This window comes from Gossypium raimondii, chromosome 12, assembly GCF_025698545.1.
Source record: "Gossypium raimondii isolate GPD5lz chromosome 12, ASM2569854v1, whole genome shotgun sequence".
In the NCBI taxonomy this organism is placed as follows: domain Eukaryota; kingdom Viridiplantae; phylum Streptophyta; class Magnoliopsida; order Malvales; family Malvaceae; genus Gossypium; species Gossypium raimondii.
The window spans coordinates 53,081,922-53,097,578 of record NC_068576.1 but is presented as its reverse complement, the minus strand read 5'-3'; the positions used below and the strand labels follow the sequence as shown (position 1 = coordinate 53,097,578).

The 15,657-nt window shown below is 34.5% G+C and overlaps 3 protein-coding genes across 3 annotated transcripts; all 3 read left to right on the top strand.

Annotated features, from left to right (window-relative positions):
- Positions 1-5,506: 5,506 nt before the first annotated feature.
- On the top strand, positions 5,507-5,833 carry LOC105762270 (putative lipid-binding protein AIR1). Its single transcript, XM_012580148.1, has one exon. The coding sequence runs from the start codon at positions 5,507-5,509 to the stop codon at positions 5,831-5,833; it is 327 nt and encodes a 108-aa protein (XP_012435602.1).
- A 1,753-nt stretch (positions 5,834-7,586) lies between these two features.
- On the top strand, positions 7,587-9,791 carry LOC105765135 (NADH dehydrogenase [ubiquinone] 1 beta subcomplex subunit 8, mitochondrial). The gene is made up of 4 exons (XM_012584086.2): positions 7,587-7,766; positions 7,870-7,956; positions 8,097-8,192; positions 9,453-9,791. The coding sequence occupies exons 1-4, from the start codon at positions 7,629-7,631 to the stop codon at positions 9,507-9,509; spliced, it is 378 nt and encodes a 125-aa protein (XP_012439540.1). The 5' UTR covers positions 7,587-7,628; the 3' UTR covers positions 9,510-9,791.
- A 3,654-nt stretch (positions 9,792-13,445) lies between these two features.
- On the top strand, positions 13,446-14,424 carry LOC105765133 (36.4 kDa proline-rich protein). The gene has a single exon (XM_012584085.2). The coding sequence runs from the start codon at positions 13,494-13,496 to the stop codon at positions 14,166-14,168; it is 675 nt and encodes a 224-aa protein (XP_012439539.1). The 5' UTR covers positions 13,446-13,493; the 3' UTR covers positions 14,169-14,424.
- The last annotated feature ends 1,233 nt before the right edge of the window (positions 14,425-15,657 follow it).

The window sequence follows — 15,657 nt, the reverse complement described above, 5'->3', positions numbered from 1 at the left end:
CGGATTCTAGGATCCCTTGTCCTTGCTCAACTTCTGCTTTACTTGCACGTTTAAGAGCTTCTGTCTCTTTTCGTCGTGCTCGTGTCGATTTCTCGATCTCTAGGTCGTATTTGAGATCTCTGGATGAAGATCTGGTCATGAAGACGATTTAAACAATTGTGAGTGTTGCCAGTCCCCGGCAACAACACCAAAACTGATGGGTGTCGAGTCCACCAATATAAACCTACACCTAATTTGCAATTAAAGTAATATAGGGAGTAGGGTCGATCCCTCAGAGACTGGGTTTACTGAAAATTGTTTCTCTTTCTCGACTAGATTCGTGTCTGGGCAGTTGTCGTGCCTAAGAAATTTGGGGGGAGGATAAAATTAAAAACCTGAAACCTGAAATAAACAGGAAAAAAATGCGTGAAAAGTAAAAGCTGAAAATAAATTAATAAAAACAGTTAAATAAATCTCAAGAAAAATTAATTAAACTAAGCTCAGCTTTAGGCACGGGTTTTTCTTGTCTTTGAATCGATCCTCGAAATTAGATGAACTCCTCTTTTCCAATAGGCTAGTTATAGCTACCAAGGACGCCTCGGACACCAGCTCTTCATTGTGTAAATTAGTTATGGAACATCCTATAACTGACCCTTACCGATCGAACAACCAATGAAACGTTTGTGATTTAGAACTCCGGCAGCTTTGCGTTTTAGAAGAGCCTAGCTCAAACCAATGTCCTCAACCGCGTGGGATATTTAAATCCGATTACTACTTCCCTTGACGGAACCAAACAATAATCTCCACTTGGCACGCCAATGTGTTCACAGAAAACCGATTAGACAATCGATTCTTTCAGAATTCTAACTGTACGTCTAACCACACTAAATCAAACGACGCCTTTTTTGACTTAGTGTTGATTTGACTTTGCGAGTTGACAAAATCATACTCTTAATCCGGAGAAATAATAAGCACTGGATTTTAGGAGTTAAATTGCTTGAGTTCGTAACTCACGGATCTTGACGAGGATAACTCCGACCTAAAGCAGAAAATGGATTTAGTTAACTAAGGTTTGGGGCATGTTGGAGTTGAATAAATTGGAGAAGGTTGAATAAATGAAAAAGAGATGAAAGTAAGTCGGTGGGTGAAGGTGACGCAAGGTTGGAAACTAATAGATGGAAAAATATAAGGAATTAATGTCAGCAACTAAATTTGCAAAAAGGAAAGAAAAGATTGAATTGCAAGAGATAAAAGCTTAATTGAAAAACTTAATGATTAAAAACTTGATGAAAAGCTTAAAAAGAACTTGATGCAAAACTTAATAAAAGAAAACTTGGTAATTAAAAACTTGATTAATAACTTGATGAAAAACATTTGATGAAAGGCTTGATGAAAAAAAACACTCAATGAATGACTTGATGAATAAATGAACAATGTAGCCCCCTATTTATACTAGTGGCCTTGCTAAATTAAGAGCCACTAATCATAGAAAATCAAGGAAATAAAATATTTCATGATATAAAAATCCCTACATAATCTCCCACTAAGTCAACATAAAATTTCAGCTAATTACATCTTGGAAAAATTCTGCTTTGGCCCGCCTTCTTTGCTCCTTTCTTCAATCTAGCCCAATTGTTTCTTTTTTCGTCTATTTGACCCCAAATTTTACCCCTGCACAAAATTCAATATAAACATGGAAAAATCAGTGGTGCACTCTCATAAATTAACCAATTTAATTATATAAAATATGTAATTTTAGCATTTAATCATGTAATTCAGTCACAATGATCTTACATTGGCGGAGCCTTGTGCAGTGAATAATTTTATTCAAGAATTGTTCGGATCACCTATTGGCTTGAGGCCAATCTACCCTTACACAAAAAGTAATTGCAGCTCTAACACCGACTCCAATTGTCACAAATCACTCACCTAAATACCCCACAATACAATTAATAAACCTCTCCAAATAATACCTAAAAAAAATCACAAAATAACCACAACAAAACAATAAAGTTGTCGACAAAAACACTAAAAAAACACTTAAGTGACACTACAAGCATGGTCGTCACAAGTTCTCCAAAAATACTCTAAAAGATCAGAATAATAACTCAATCATTATCCAATAAATTCATGGTCATTACAAGAATTGATTAAAACACTTGAGAGTCCTAGTTAACCAAATTGTTGTTATGCTAAATAAGTCAGAATCTTATAGGCCACAAATAATTAACATTAAAGAGACCAAATGCTCCTGGTGGCCCAAACAAAAAGATTGTTCTCGTTCCAACAAAATATGAAATAAACATACTAAAAACCCAATAATTTATATTTCGTAAACTATCTAAATATCTCGATTTAGTATCCCTTTTCAAATAAACTAAACCCTGAATGAGACTACAATATTCGCTATTAATGATATCATAAATTTTAACTCTGTTTATTGATATGTTTGTTGAGGTTTTTACTTCTACTATCCATAATATATTTTTTTGTGAAAATAATATCCTTTCTTTTATTGATGATATTTTTATAAGTTTTTTAAATAATTGTTCGATTGTATTACTTAAAGAAGCAATGATTAGCTACAAAATTACATCAAATTGCATTAACAGCTTATTATAAAGAAATCAAATTATATTTATTTTTAGAGTCTGTTACGATTTCTGTTCCCATCTCTACAACACTCCATTTAAGTAAAATATTATTACGTCTCTTAACTTCCTTTATACTCCGTAAGAACTATAATTTTTTTGAAAATTGATATTAATTTTTATATGATAAAATAAACTCTGAGATATCTTCAATGGGTTGAAACTTGTGTTACATCAGGGGTTTGAGAGAGTTTTAATTCAAACATATTAACATAATTTAGGATGGAATAAGCAGAAATTTCAATTCTACTTTGGTAAGGAGAATCCATACATTATTGAAGTTTCTAAGACAATGGAATCTTCATTTTATTTCTCGAGAATATAATAAACTCGCAGACAAGATCGTTAAGGCGGTATGAGACAAAAGAATTGGTTTACGGCTAATAAAAGATTTCATCTAGATGACTTCAATCATGTTAATGTTGATTATCTGAGCTGTATTTATTTTTCACAACAAAAAACCTCGAAATACACCAATTTCACTAAAATGTTTTAAGTCTAGTCAGGCCCGACTTTGTGGTTATTTGAGAGTGCAGCCGCCTAGGGCCTAGGGTTGAAATGGGCTCAAAAAGAATATTTTTTCAGCTTTTAATGTGGGAAAAAAATTTAGACTAAAATAAATTAATTAAATGACTAAAGCTTCCAATTTTTCACCATAAATACTTCATCTCCTAAGATCTCAAAATTTTTTTAACTTCTATTATATTACATTTTGTAATTTAAAAAAAAGGGCCTAATTAATTGTTTTAGCTAGGGCCAAAAAATGTTAAGAACGGCCTGAATCTAGTATCATATTGTTTAAAGTTTGAATTATTTATAATTTTTATATTCAAGTTGACTTTAAGTTTGATTCTTAGTGATCAGGTTCTGGTTTATTGTATTCACATGTTAGTCTTGTTTGTTATCACTTCAGTTTATCACAGATGTAGTATATACGATCTTATAGTTTTTAGTTGATTCAAAACATCTAATACAACATTAAGATGCAATTTTTACAGTTTTTTCAAAGCATTGGTGCATAGGTATCAACCAAATATCATCCAAAATGGGGAAGAAAAGTGATCACTATGGAAAGGTTGTTTGGAACAATTATATTTGATTTATTTAGTACTCATAGATGAAAAAAATTCTGATTACATATATAACCAAAACCTCAACCCTTCGTAGAAACGATTTTTCATGCATGACAACCAAGACCTACACCATTGCCCAAACAGAAAAAGAGTAGATAATAGGGGCAGCAATTATTAGTAGCAAAAACGGTTTGATTAACAGATGTAGGTTCTGGTTGGATGCCATCCACAGGCATTAAGCAGTAGCTCCAGTTGAGCGGTAGCGTCGACGTCTACAAGACCCAAGGTATTGACCTTGACGATTGCGCAAAGGCAAAGCTCTGCATCAAGAGCAATCGAATTTTTAATGAGGCTGCAACGTTGGGCCATCTTTAGTACGAATTGCCCCGAGCCTCAACACGTCAACGCAAACATTCACGTTATAGTTTGGTGATTGGGTTAGTGTAGTAATATCAGCGTTGGCCATTGAGAAAAACAGCAGGTTGAGGGAGACAAGTAGGGCAGTTGCTGCTGAGCCATGGAAGCCATTTGTCAAAGGAAACACAAATTGGAGTTAACTTGTGTGGAGATTCGAGTCAAAACATTAATTACAAATGCTGAGTGAATGAAAAACCGTTGACTTCAAACAGGCTTTTATAGATGGGAGGTAAGGAACAGTTTGGGTATTAAAAATACCAAAATGTGGTCGATCTGGAGTGCTTATGGGGATTTTTATGTACCCAAGTCAAACGAGTTGTTGGCCCGGATCACGATATTCGAGTTTTTTTAAGCATGGTGACAGACAATGTTAGATTTCGCTAACGACAAAGCACAGATTTAGGAGTAGGACGAAAGCATTTGCATTACAAATTTTACGGCTACACCTATGCTTACCATCACGTTGCTTTTAATAACATCGAATCTGAGTCGATAAAGGATCGACCGACGTGTTGCCACAAGGCATATTCTTTTGCAGATGCTCGATGGTGTGTAAAGATCTAACCTATCTAAACTTTTGTAATCAGAGATGAATATCATGTCAGGTACTCTGCTGCCGATGTTCTTTTTCATTACTCGACACCGTTTATTTAAAAATGTGTTTTAACTGATATTATATATAAACATAAAACACTCAAACGTATCTAACCTATATATACATATATATTTTACTCATATACACACCATTATGTTTTTTTTCCCTCACCAGTCGCCATACTTTTATATGTCCGACAAAAGATCGATGAACTCATAATAATCTAGTGAAAGTAGATGTTAGGCTTTTCACATAAATTAGACGCAAATACAACACTTATCTAATTTTCATAACATCTGGTTTTACTGCTCAAGTAAATTTATACATGTATTGTATAGGTTAGCTCTAATTTAATTGACAGGCATATTAATTTAAATAGTTTTATACCTGACTTCAACTAGCTAGGTCCAGTGATGGTCATCTCGTTTTTAACAACCTAGTATACACTTTCCTCGCTGGTTCTGCTGACCATCAGGAGTTGGGCGTAAAGCATAGGTTTAGCCGTAAGTTTAGCAATGCAAATGCTTTCATCCTAAAATAATGCATGATCTTAGCTTAACCTAAAACAAAACCTAGGGAAATTATTAAAAAACGAAAATCAAAGCATCTAAAGCCTATCGAAGATCGTGATTCGAAATTGGCCATATTGGGACACCATTTTGTATTTGTTTTTTCAAAACCCAAACTGTTCCCTACCTCCCATCTATAAAAAGCCTCTCTGAACTCAACGTTTTTCTTCAGCTCGACCAACCTTTGCACTAATTAAGTTCAATTTGTGTTTCCTTTGATAAATGGCTTCCAAGGTTTCAGCAATCCTACTTCTCTCCCTTAACCTGCTCTTTTTCTCAGTGGCCAACGCTAACATTTTTAAACATTCCGAATGCCCAAAGAATAACGTGAATGTTTGCGTCAACGTGTTGAGGCCCGGGGGAAGTCTTGCCAAAGATAGCCCATGCTGCACCCACATTCAACATTTGGTAGCTCTTAAAGCGGCGCTTTGCCTTTGCGCTATCGTCAAGGCCAATAACTTGGGTCTCGTTGAAGCCGACCCTACCGTTCAACTGGAGCTACTGCTCAATGGCTGTGGATGTCGGCCAACCAGAACCTACTACTGCTAACGAAACCGCTCTCACTATTCTTGTCATTATCTCCTCGTTTATCTGCTTGGGCAAACGGTCTAGTCTAGGTCTTTTTTTGTCATGCATGAATCATCGTTTGTGCGAATAATGTTTTTATGGACGGGATGGCTAATGGTTATCACCTTCCTTTCCAATTTCGCGATTCTGGTTATTTATGTAATCAGAGATTTTTTTTTCATTTATGACCATGAAATAAAATGTTATGGATATAATTATTTCAATCTGTGCATCTCACGATACCTTTGCATACGACTTTGTCTGTGATCAGCTTTTTTTCTCATTTTGGATGATATTTAGATATAAATCTAAAAATTGCAAATCATCATCTTCATTAGATTTGCAATTCCTAATGAATATGATTTGGGAGACTATTCTTGGAATATTATATCACTAAATTGTTTCTTTCATTTTAAGACCGGATAATCGACTAATTAGTGTCCTCTTAATTACATTTTCAATTAAATTATCCGATAATTAAGAAAAAAGATGCGATCACTTAATTAACTAGATTGTAAAATGACCTTTTATTTTATTACTAGTATTTGGTTTTTAACCTTTTTTATTCTAATAATCTTGGAAATTAGATGATGAGATAAAGCTTGTTATTTTAACAAGCATTAAAAGTTGGTGGGTTATAGTTTCATATTTGATCCTGAATTTGTACCCAATTTATAGTGTGGTATCTATATAAAAAAATTGTTCAATTTGATGTCTATCGTGTGCTACTGGTAATCTACCCTGCTAACTTTATCTTTTTCATTTGGGGCTATTATTCGTGATAATAATGGTTTCGCTTTTGGTGGCAATGCAAGTTATAAAGGGATCATATGACTACAAAGTGGGCGGAGCTAAGTGAGGGCATCACTTTGGCCTGCCCGTTTAACTTCAATAAGGTTTATCTTCAAGTCTGATTGTGCGAGCTTAGTCAACAATTTTCGAAAACACCATGAGGACATTACAGTCTTGGGCCATCGGATCAAAGAAATTAGAGGCATGATTGAGCTTTCGTCAAAGCCGATGTTAAGTGAATTGGGCGCGATAGAAATAAAGTGGGGAATAACCTTTGTAAGCTTACCTTGAATAACGAGTGTAACTTGTCTTTCGGTATGGAGTGTCCAAATGATATTCATAATTGTATAATTCTTAATTCATTTTAATTGAGGTAATGGACTTCGGTCCATTTTTGTCAAATTTTTTTTTAAATTTTTTCATTACTTTGTCAACAAATGGATGTCAAAATGTATATCTCTTTAAATTTTATTTGCTTTCATGGATGACATGTTGAATGTCATATGTCATTATACAACTGATTTTGGTTAAACTATCAATTCTCAATTCTCAATTCAACAATTATAAAATTAATTTTTTAAATGTTGTAAATATTTAAAAATCATAAAAAGAAGAAAATAAGAAAAATAAATAATATAAGTATAAAGATTTATTTTATAATTTATAAAAATAAAAATAAAATTTTAAATCTGATTCAAATATTTTTTTAATCGATTTTATGATGGCTCAGGCTCAGTGCTCCTCTTATTTCATAATCTCAAGTCGACCATTAATTTTTTATACAACTATTGCTGTAGTATGATTATGATCTCTTGTACATAAACAGGTCCATATTGAAGGACAACGAGCCCGTTCCATTTTGTTTATTCCCTAATACCACTGATGGGCCTATCGGGTTGGGTGATATCAAGACCCAACACTACCATACATTAACTTACCCAAAAGGAAACTACCGTTCGGTTCTAGAGAAAGCGAAGAAAAAAAAATGGCAGGAAGATTGAGCAATGTAGCATCAAAGCTCATGGGCGGAAACGGCATCGTTTCACGCTCCGCTGCCTCCTCTCTCCGTCTCCGTTCCGGCATGGGTCTCCCTGTTGGCAAACATATTGTGCCCGACAAGCCTGTAAGCTTAATCAATCTATTGTTTTCCTGATTTATTCCTTGACTATATTAAAACAATTCACCCAAAACCCTAAAATAGTTTCACATTGTTTTTGACGCTTCAGCTTTCTGTAAATGACGAGCTAATTTGGGACAATGGAACTGCCTTCCCAGAACCTTGCATAGATCGAATCGCTGATACTGTCGGAAAGGTAATAAATTTTTCGAATTTTTAAGGTCCATTTTGTGATTATCGTTGCGGGATTTTGGATTAATTAAAGAAATTGAGATTCTGTTTCCCTACCTTGTTTATTCTTATGTTTGATTTTTTATTTTATGTCTCTGAGAATAGTATGAGGCATTGGCTTGGATGTGTGGTGGTTTGAGCTTCTTTGCATCGTTGGGATTCTTAGCTTGGTGGAATGATAAAGCCTCTAAGATTCCATTTGTAAGTAAAAAAAACAATGGCTTGATTGTTTGATTTTGCCTTGGTTCAGTTCAATTTTCCTTATAGCTCTTAAGTTTCTTTATGCGAGTGATATCATTTTGTAGCTTTGGTGACGATTTTTGGTATACCCCAAATTGGAAAAGGTAGAAATAGAGGATATTATTGAATCAAATGCCATGGTACCATAGTGTCGCTCTGTTTGTCTGCTTAGAAAAACTGAATCTCATGCTCAAGTCAGTGGCGATCAGAGGATTGGGGATCGGTTATCTGAATTATACTAACTACACACGTTAGAACAGAATATCTTTCTTTGTAGACGATTCAGGACTCTAGCCTGTTTTCAACAATCTTTTATAGCTCTAAGAACTTTGCTCAAGTTTATGATTTAAGATCCATGTCTTTGGTTCTCCTAGCTTCTTTTTCTAATGAACCCTTGCCTTTGGAATGGAGACTGCTTTTGGCTGTCTGCCTTCATCAAATGTTGAGTTAGCAAAGTTGACAATGTATTTTGGGGTTTGCAAAAAAACCCTTGTAGGATAGTTTCCTTTTGTTCCTATACATGAGGGATGCGAAAGTACTTACCATCTCACCACCTTGGATATCTCAAGTGGTTTGTTTGATAAATAGCAGAACATAATCTCTCTGGAGAGGTACTCAGCATGACATTGCTCTGGACAGCAGTATATTTGATATGCATTTGTTAAATTTGGTTTAATATTGTGTTTGCTTGCAAGGACTAATTAGTTTGTTATAATCTTTGGCTTTGCTTGGTAAGGTTGAAAGGAAAGGAAAGATGAAAAATTGAAGGGTAGAAATATAGAAAAAATATATTTTTCTTTCCATTAGTGTGCTTGGCAAGAAAGATGGAGAAATGGAAAGGAAAATTAATTTTCTTCCATTCATTCCTTGGTAGAATCGAAAAATTAGAGGAATTTAAAAAAAAAAAAACGTTTAATCTGGTAAATATGCGTATACTTAACTTAGATTTTCTCATTTCCCCCCTCTTTCATTCCAGTTTGGAATGATTTATTTTTATGCATTTGGATTGAAAATAGTAAATGTTTTTTTTAATTTCTTTCCTCTCACTTTTCTTTTGTATCAAGTACATTCAAATTATTTTGTTTTCAGTTTTTCACTTCCTTTTTCCATCCATTGTTTTACTTTTCTCTGCAACAAAGCACGCCCCTAGAGTTGTGTTATTTGTTGGGAACATATTTTGATACTTATACTGTTTTTTTTTTTTTTCCAACTGTTAACCAGGCACCTAAAGTATATCCATATGACAACCTGCGAGTGGAGCTTGGTGGAGAACCATAGGTAGATCTGTATGAGCAATTGTACGGTTCTTGTTGTCACTTGTCTCCCCATGTGTTTCATTTTACTTCTGGAACTCTGAACAGTTGAATAATGGATTGTGGGTTTGTTGCTGAAGCAAACATTTTGAACAAATATGCATTTCCTCCTCGTCATTTTAGGATTGGTGCTAAATCATGAGAGAATCAGAATGTGGTGTGTGTGTGTGTGTGTGTGTGTGATTATTGGTGCTAAGCCATTTTTATGTTCATCAATGAAGGGCAAACAAAGGGTGAAATTGCTTTCTCTGCTTTCCTTTTTCCTATGAAATCTGTTTTCCCACATATTATAAATTTATAATATGACTTGTCCATTCCCACGTCTCAATGCGGAACCATTTCAAAATTACATACTATGTGTTGATTAAATGGAATCATTGTTTGAATTAACTAAATATATATAGCAGGCATTAAACAAAATTACAAATAGCATTGCACCATTTCTGTATTAGCTATGAACTTGCAAAATCAAAGTAGCGATTGTACAGTAACTATGTGGTGTACCTTAAGAGTGTATCATGCTAGGGACTTGATCATAAAGATGGAAAACAATTAAGGACTTTTTGTTATACAATGCATATGTTATATTACCACACAAATAAGCCTACAGATCTAATTTTAATATCGCCATAGGTGAAATTACTTCAACCAATAGGTTTACTTTTGATGGGAATATCATAATTATATTTCTATGCAGATGTTGTGTCCACATTGTTCAATGATTGTTCTATTTTTGTTAAGCCAGCCAAGTTGAAAACCCAGCGGGGTTTTACAGAATCCAGGGATCCAAATCCAAATCTGGGGGCCACGCGCTGTAACCAGAAACTGGAAATCAGATATAAAGTTGGGTTAAGATCATTAGTGTGGTAAAATAAAATATAAAAAAATGTAATGTGTTTTTAGGATAGATTTAAATAAACAAAAACTTGGCAGAAAGTATTATAAAAATTGTATTATTTGATGTTTGAGTTTGACATTTTGTATTATTTTCTGATCCTTGTATTTGACAAAATTATTAATTTTTATAGTATATAATTCAATTTTAAAATTAATTTGATGGAAACAAATTGGTAATGGTAGTGTAGAAACATGATCATTACAAGTTTATATATTTAAAATAAAATTAGAAGAAATGAGGCATAGCCATACAAATATTTTAAAAATACACATATATGTTTTAAAATGAAATCACTAAAATACAAACAATTTTGATTACTTAGCATTACAATGGTACTTTTAACATAGTGGGATGGGGTTTGTTTCATTACCATTTATGGGTGATGTTTTTTTAATCCTATTATTTCCCAAACATGCCCATCATCTATGTTTCAGTATTGTCCCCAAACCCTCTAATCATTTTTCTATAAAAATCGTTTTTCCTAAATAATCATTTAACTCTGTTTTGATAGTCTACTTTTCACATGAATCTCCACAACGGAGTGAAGAATTCTGGTTTTCTCCTTTAAATTCCCAGGAGTAGTCATCAAAATTATTATCGCCATTTACTAAATTGGAACCCAGATCTATCTGAGAGCGAAAATGTCCATATTCACTTGGATTGCTAGTCAGATTTGTCTCAGCTTGGCTATACCAACTTGATATAAGATCAACATCTTCATGCTTCAATGGATCCTCACCAAAGATGGAGGGGCAATGCTCCTGTTTTTCTTCGAAGTTTTCTCATTCCCCTAAGCACATTATTTCAACCCATTTTTTGATTGCGTAAAATTACTGCTTATGTGGACATGACCAAACTCCGTTAGTGAATTAATGATTGGATCAAAATAAAAATATCTAAAAATTAATTGACTAAATTTATTTATAATAATATCCCTTTTGAATTCTACTATTTTTATTTTTAATTATCTTTTTATCTCATATTTTATTTTTCATGGATTACTTAAAATTATCGGGAAAAAATGAATTTAAAATTGATTTTTAATAAGTTTTTACAACTTCGATTTAGGCTCTTATTCATCTTAATTAACGACTTCAACCAAAAAGAAGACAAAAAAGTTGGCTTAAAATTTTGAAACGTAAATTTGCCAAAACCTAGAAAAACTCCTTTAATTACCCCCGGCTACTGCTACATTATCATTCTGTCATGCTGGCCCATCAATGTTCACTTTCCACCAGCCTTCAGGCGGTCTTCTCCACCCTTAGGTCGATGATTACATTGGTTACCTCCATCCAACTCCATCCCCTCACTACCCCGACTCCTAATGACCTCTAAATTATTCAGCCTTTGGCTCCTCCTTTGCAGAACACTTTCCATATCACAGAAATCTTCATCAAAGATTAACCTATTACATCTTTGCCATAAGTTCCGGCAAATGGCTTCAAAGAGCACATCCCGATCCATAGCATCATTGGCAAAACAATCCGGAAATCGCAAATTAACAAAGACCCAACCCTTAATTTCCATCGACAAAAATTCATTCATATTTTGAGGTATCACGACCAATGCCCAAGTAACAACAACAGCACTACAAATTCTCATAACATTGTTTGCATCCTCCATTACATTCAAGCAAAACGGGCACTCCCCATTCATTTTCACGTGTCAGTAAACCCTTTTCGCATTCGTCATAATTTTACCATTGCTGAGTAGCCATACGAAACTTTATCAATGGTGTCAAAGCTTTCTTTGGTAATCACTTTATATAGGCGAACTGAACGGAGAATTGTCGTGTAGTATCCCATACCCACCTTAGGTAATCATCTATGTCTAGACGTAGATTTGATCATGTTCACTGCTATGTTAAAAATATTTATATTTTTAAGAATTTATTATAAAATTAAAAGAGAATCACATACACTGGGACTCAAACTTGAACACTTTAAGTCTCAACACTTGAACTTATTTTAGTTGTTTAATTAGAGTTTTTTTTTTCAATGCAACTTATTTAAACAATGTTTAACCTTAATTTAGTTAATGCTGTTAATATTATAACAAGTAGGACGCGAGTACCATCTACAGAATCTAATTAATAAAAAAATTGAAAACAAAAGACGAGCTTTCACATGTTCAATTATTGAAAGCACAGCAAATCCTTAGCTAGCTCACGAATGACTACTGCTCTGATACATTACTTAGGCCGTACCATCTACTGATCTTACAAGTAAGCACAGCATAAATAATAGAGGATGCTTGGCCGTAACTATTCAGGTCGAAAATTTATATATTACAAGAACATTTTATTTTTCCTTTTCGAAAGATGCAAAAGCTGGTGGAGATTGTAATTTCAAATTATTTTAGATCATGTAAGTATTTATTAATTGGTTTTAGATATGAATAGGGAATGTACTTAACCCTTCTTAAGTTATTCATGCTTGGGGGATGTTCCAAGTTTTTATAAATACCTCTGTATAGTAATGAAATGATACTAGTTGAATGTTTTAAAGAACAAAAAAAAGATATTCATAAGTACTCTTCCTCCACCAAAATCTTTTATAGAAATTATTTCTCTTCCTTCTTCCAACAACAACATTTCTTAATAAGATATCACAACGAAATTGCAGAAGTAACCCTAGCAAAGGTTTTCAAAACGATGTTAAAGGAAATGAAGTAACTAGTGTACGAAACAAACAAATAAGCAGGTCATAGAAATCTGCGAAACTGAACCTCTACTGTTCCGGCTCAGAAATCAATCACTTGTTCACGGATTCAAACTCATCTGTTCAACAGTCACGGACAGGACATTGTAGTTTGCAAACAACTTACAACCTTCCAAAATCTTCAATTTGTTTTTCAATTTCGTCTCTTGGGAACCGTATCCTCCATGTTTTTTCTTTCAGGTACCTTCTTAGGGGTCTCGCTGTTTTGAAACTCTTAGCCATAGTCACGGGTTACACTGACACGTTAAAGTTGAGCTATATATAGTTTCCTTTCAATTTCATCCAATCCTATCAAAACTCAAACGGGGGGAATATCTTGGAACCCTAAGTCATGGGTTGGAAGCTTACGGCCATGTTTTTCATCTTGTTGATTTTCATGTTTGTATCATTGCCACCCATTTATGCTTGTGCTCCTTGTACAAGTCCACACCCCCCCTCATACCACCGCCCAAAACACCCGGGTCACCCTAAACCTAAGCACCCACCAAAACATGGAGGCGCCCCAAAGGTAGAACCACCATCCAAAAAGCCGCCAAGGCCACCAGTTATTGTCCCACCAATACCAAACCCTCCCGTTACCAACCCTCCTGTTACAAACCCACCACCTTCTTCTCCTTACCCACCTTCTGGTGGAGGCGGAGGCGGCGGTGGAGGAGGTGGCGGTGGCGGTGGTGGAGGTGGAGGTGGAGGTGGTGGTGGGGGTGGTGGTGGGGGTAGCACTCCTGCTCCACCAACTACCCAACCAACATGCCCGGTTAATGCACTTAAGCTAGGACTGTGCGTGGATGTGCTTGGAGGATTGGTGCATATTGGGTTAGGAGACCCTGTTGAGAATGCTTGCTGCCCAGTGCTGGGAGGTCTACTAGAGCTCGAAGCAGCCGTTTGTCTTTGCACAGCCATAAGGCTTAAGCTCCTAAACCTTAACATCTTCATTCCCCTTGCTCTTCAAGCTTTAATAACTTGTGGGAAAAACCCTCCACCTGGTTTCATTTGTCCTCCTCTTTAAGCGCCACATTCATTACTTACTAGGCTATCCGTCACACTTTCTCTCCCGACGCACAAGTAAAAAGACAGTCAGATAGTCAGTTCAGCTTTTAGGCAGGGTTGCCACCTTGGTCACCTATTCTTAACTGTTCCATTAACTACCAAAAAACCCGTTGAAATTGAGAAAAGAAAATCTGTACTTTTCCGTCAGTTGGGGTCGTTTTATGATTTCACCATTGTTGTTGTATTTTCAATTGATTTAGCGTATTTTCCTTTAATCTTCAGGGCTGGAACTTATAGAACTTGCATTTAAAAGTATCATGATTTAACTCAACTAAAATGAATTAATAATCTTGGGTGGTACTTAACTTAGAAGAGACCTAAATGCATTCACTCGCTTCTTTTATATTATGATTTACAGCTAATTTTTCAAAAATTTTACGGTATTTATGTTAGATATTAGAGAAGTCTATACATATTTTTCCCCTTGGGTTAATATGGTAATAATAATTAACGTAATCGGCTTTGCAAGAAAAATTAACGTAATTAGACATCATGGTAGATAACTCTATATGGAAGAATCAATTGTAATAATTGCACTTACAGAGAACATTATTATCTTCAAACTCATAATGCCACTATTATCGTTAGAATAGCAATTCATGGACATTATCTAAATAGAACTTCGTTGCTTGTGGACGTCATTTTCCTTCGAACGAAGACGAAAATAGTTTCATTTTTAGCATTAACTAATCAAATTTCCAACGCATCAAAGTTCAACCTAAATCTCAAGTACAATAATAATTAATCAGGGTGAGTTGGATATCCATCTCAGCTCTCAAAAATCAATATCCACATGCATGTATCGAGGAGATTATGAAAACTTAATTATTGGATTATGATGGTTATAATAGGCGACAAAAATCAGTTCACGGGTCTTGCTTTATAATCCTTTTTTAGGTTATATTTTATTTTAAATCTTTTTTATATATATTTCTAATTATGTTTTTTATCACTAAGATTTGATAGGTGTAAGAATGGGATTGGGAGGGTTATTGGCTATTATTACCTCACTTTGCGTGAGGTTGGAGTGCCCGTTTTCTTTAAAGAATCTTAATGCAAGAAATTAAAGGTTAATGGTAATGAATACGACTTTGACAACAATCATAATTTTCCAATTTCCTATTGATGTTTAAAATCTAGTTGTCGTTCATGCTTTTTTTCTTAATAATTTATTCCTTTCAGGTATTGCATTATGACCAGAAACTTACCATAAAAATAATAATAACAAGGTAGTGATGTGATATAGTACATTCTTAAAACAATTAGTATTTAAGAATATAAAAAATGCTTAACTAAATGAAATAAAAGACCATCATTAATTGTCTTCAAGTCTCTGGATATTGCAGTAAGTGGAAATAGAACGGGAAGGCCAAAGGAATCTTTTGCCTTTCTTTTGGTGCAGTGAGGGAGGCTGAGGTGAAATGAACCTTCTTTTTCATCATTTCCTT

Bases quoted from the DNA above. Each gene is read 5' to 3' on its own strand.
- LOC105762270 (XM_012580148.1), top strand. From the start codon at position 5,507: ATGGCTTCCAAGGTTTCAGCAATCCTACTTCTCTCCCTTAACCTGCTC.
- LOC105765135 (XM_012584086.2), top strand. From the start codon at position 7,629: ATGGCAGGAAGATTGAGCAATGTAGCATCAAAGCTCATGGGCGGAAAC. The intron at 7,767-7,869 runs GTAAGCTTAATC...TTGACGCTTCAG, and splicing joins ATATTGTGCCCGACAAGCCT to CTTTCTGTAAATGACGAGCT. The intron at 7,957-8,096 runs GTAATAAATTTT...CTCTGAGAATAG, and splicing joins TCGCTGATACTGTCGGAAAG to TATGAGGCATTGGCTTGGAT.
- LOC105765133 (XM_012584085.2), top strand. From the start codon at position 13,494: ATGGGTTGGAAGCTTACGGCCATGTTTTTCATCTTGTTGATTTTCATG.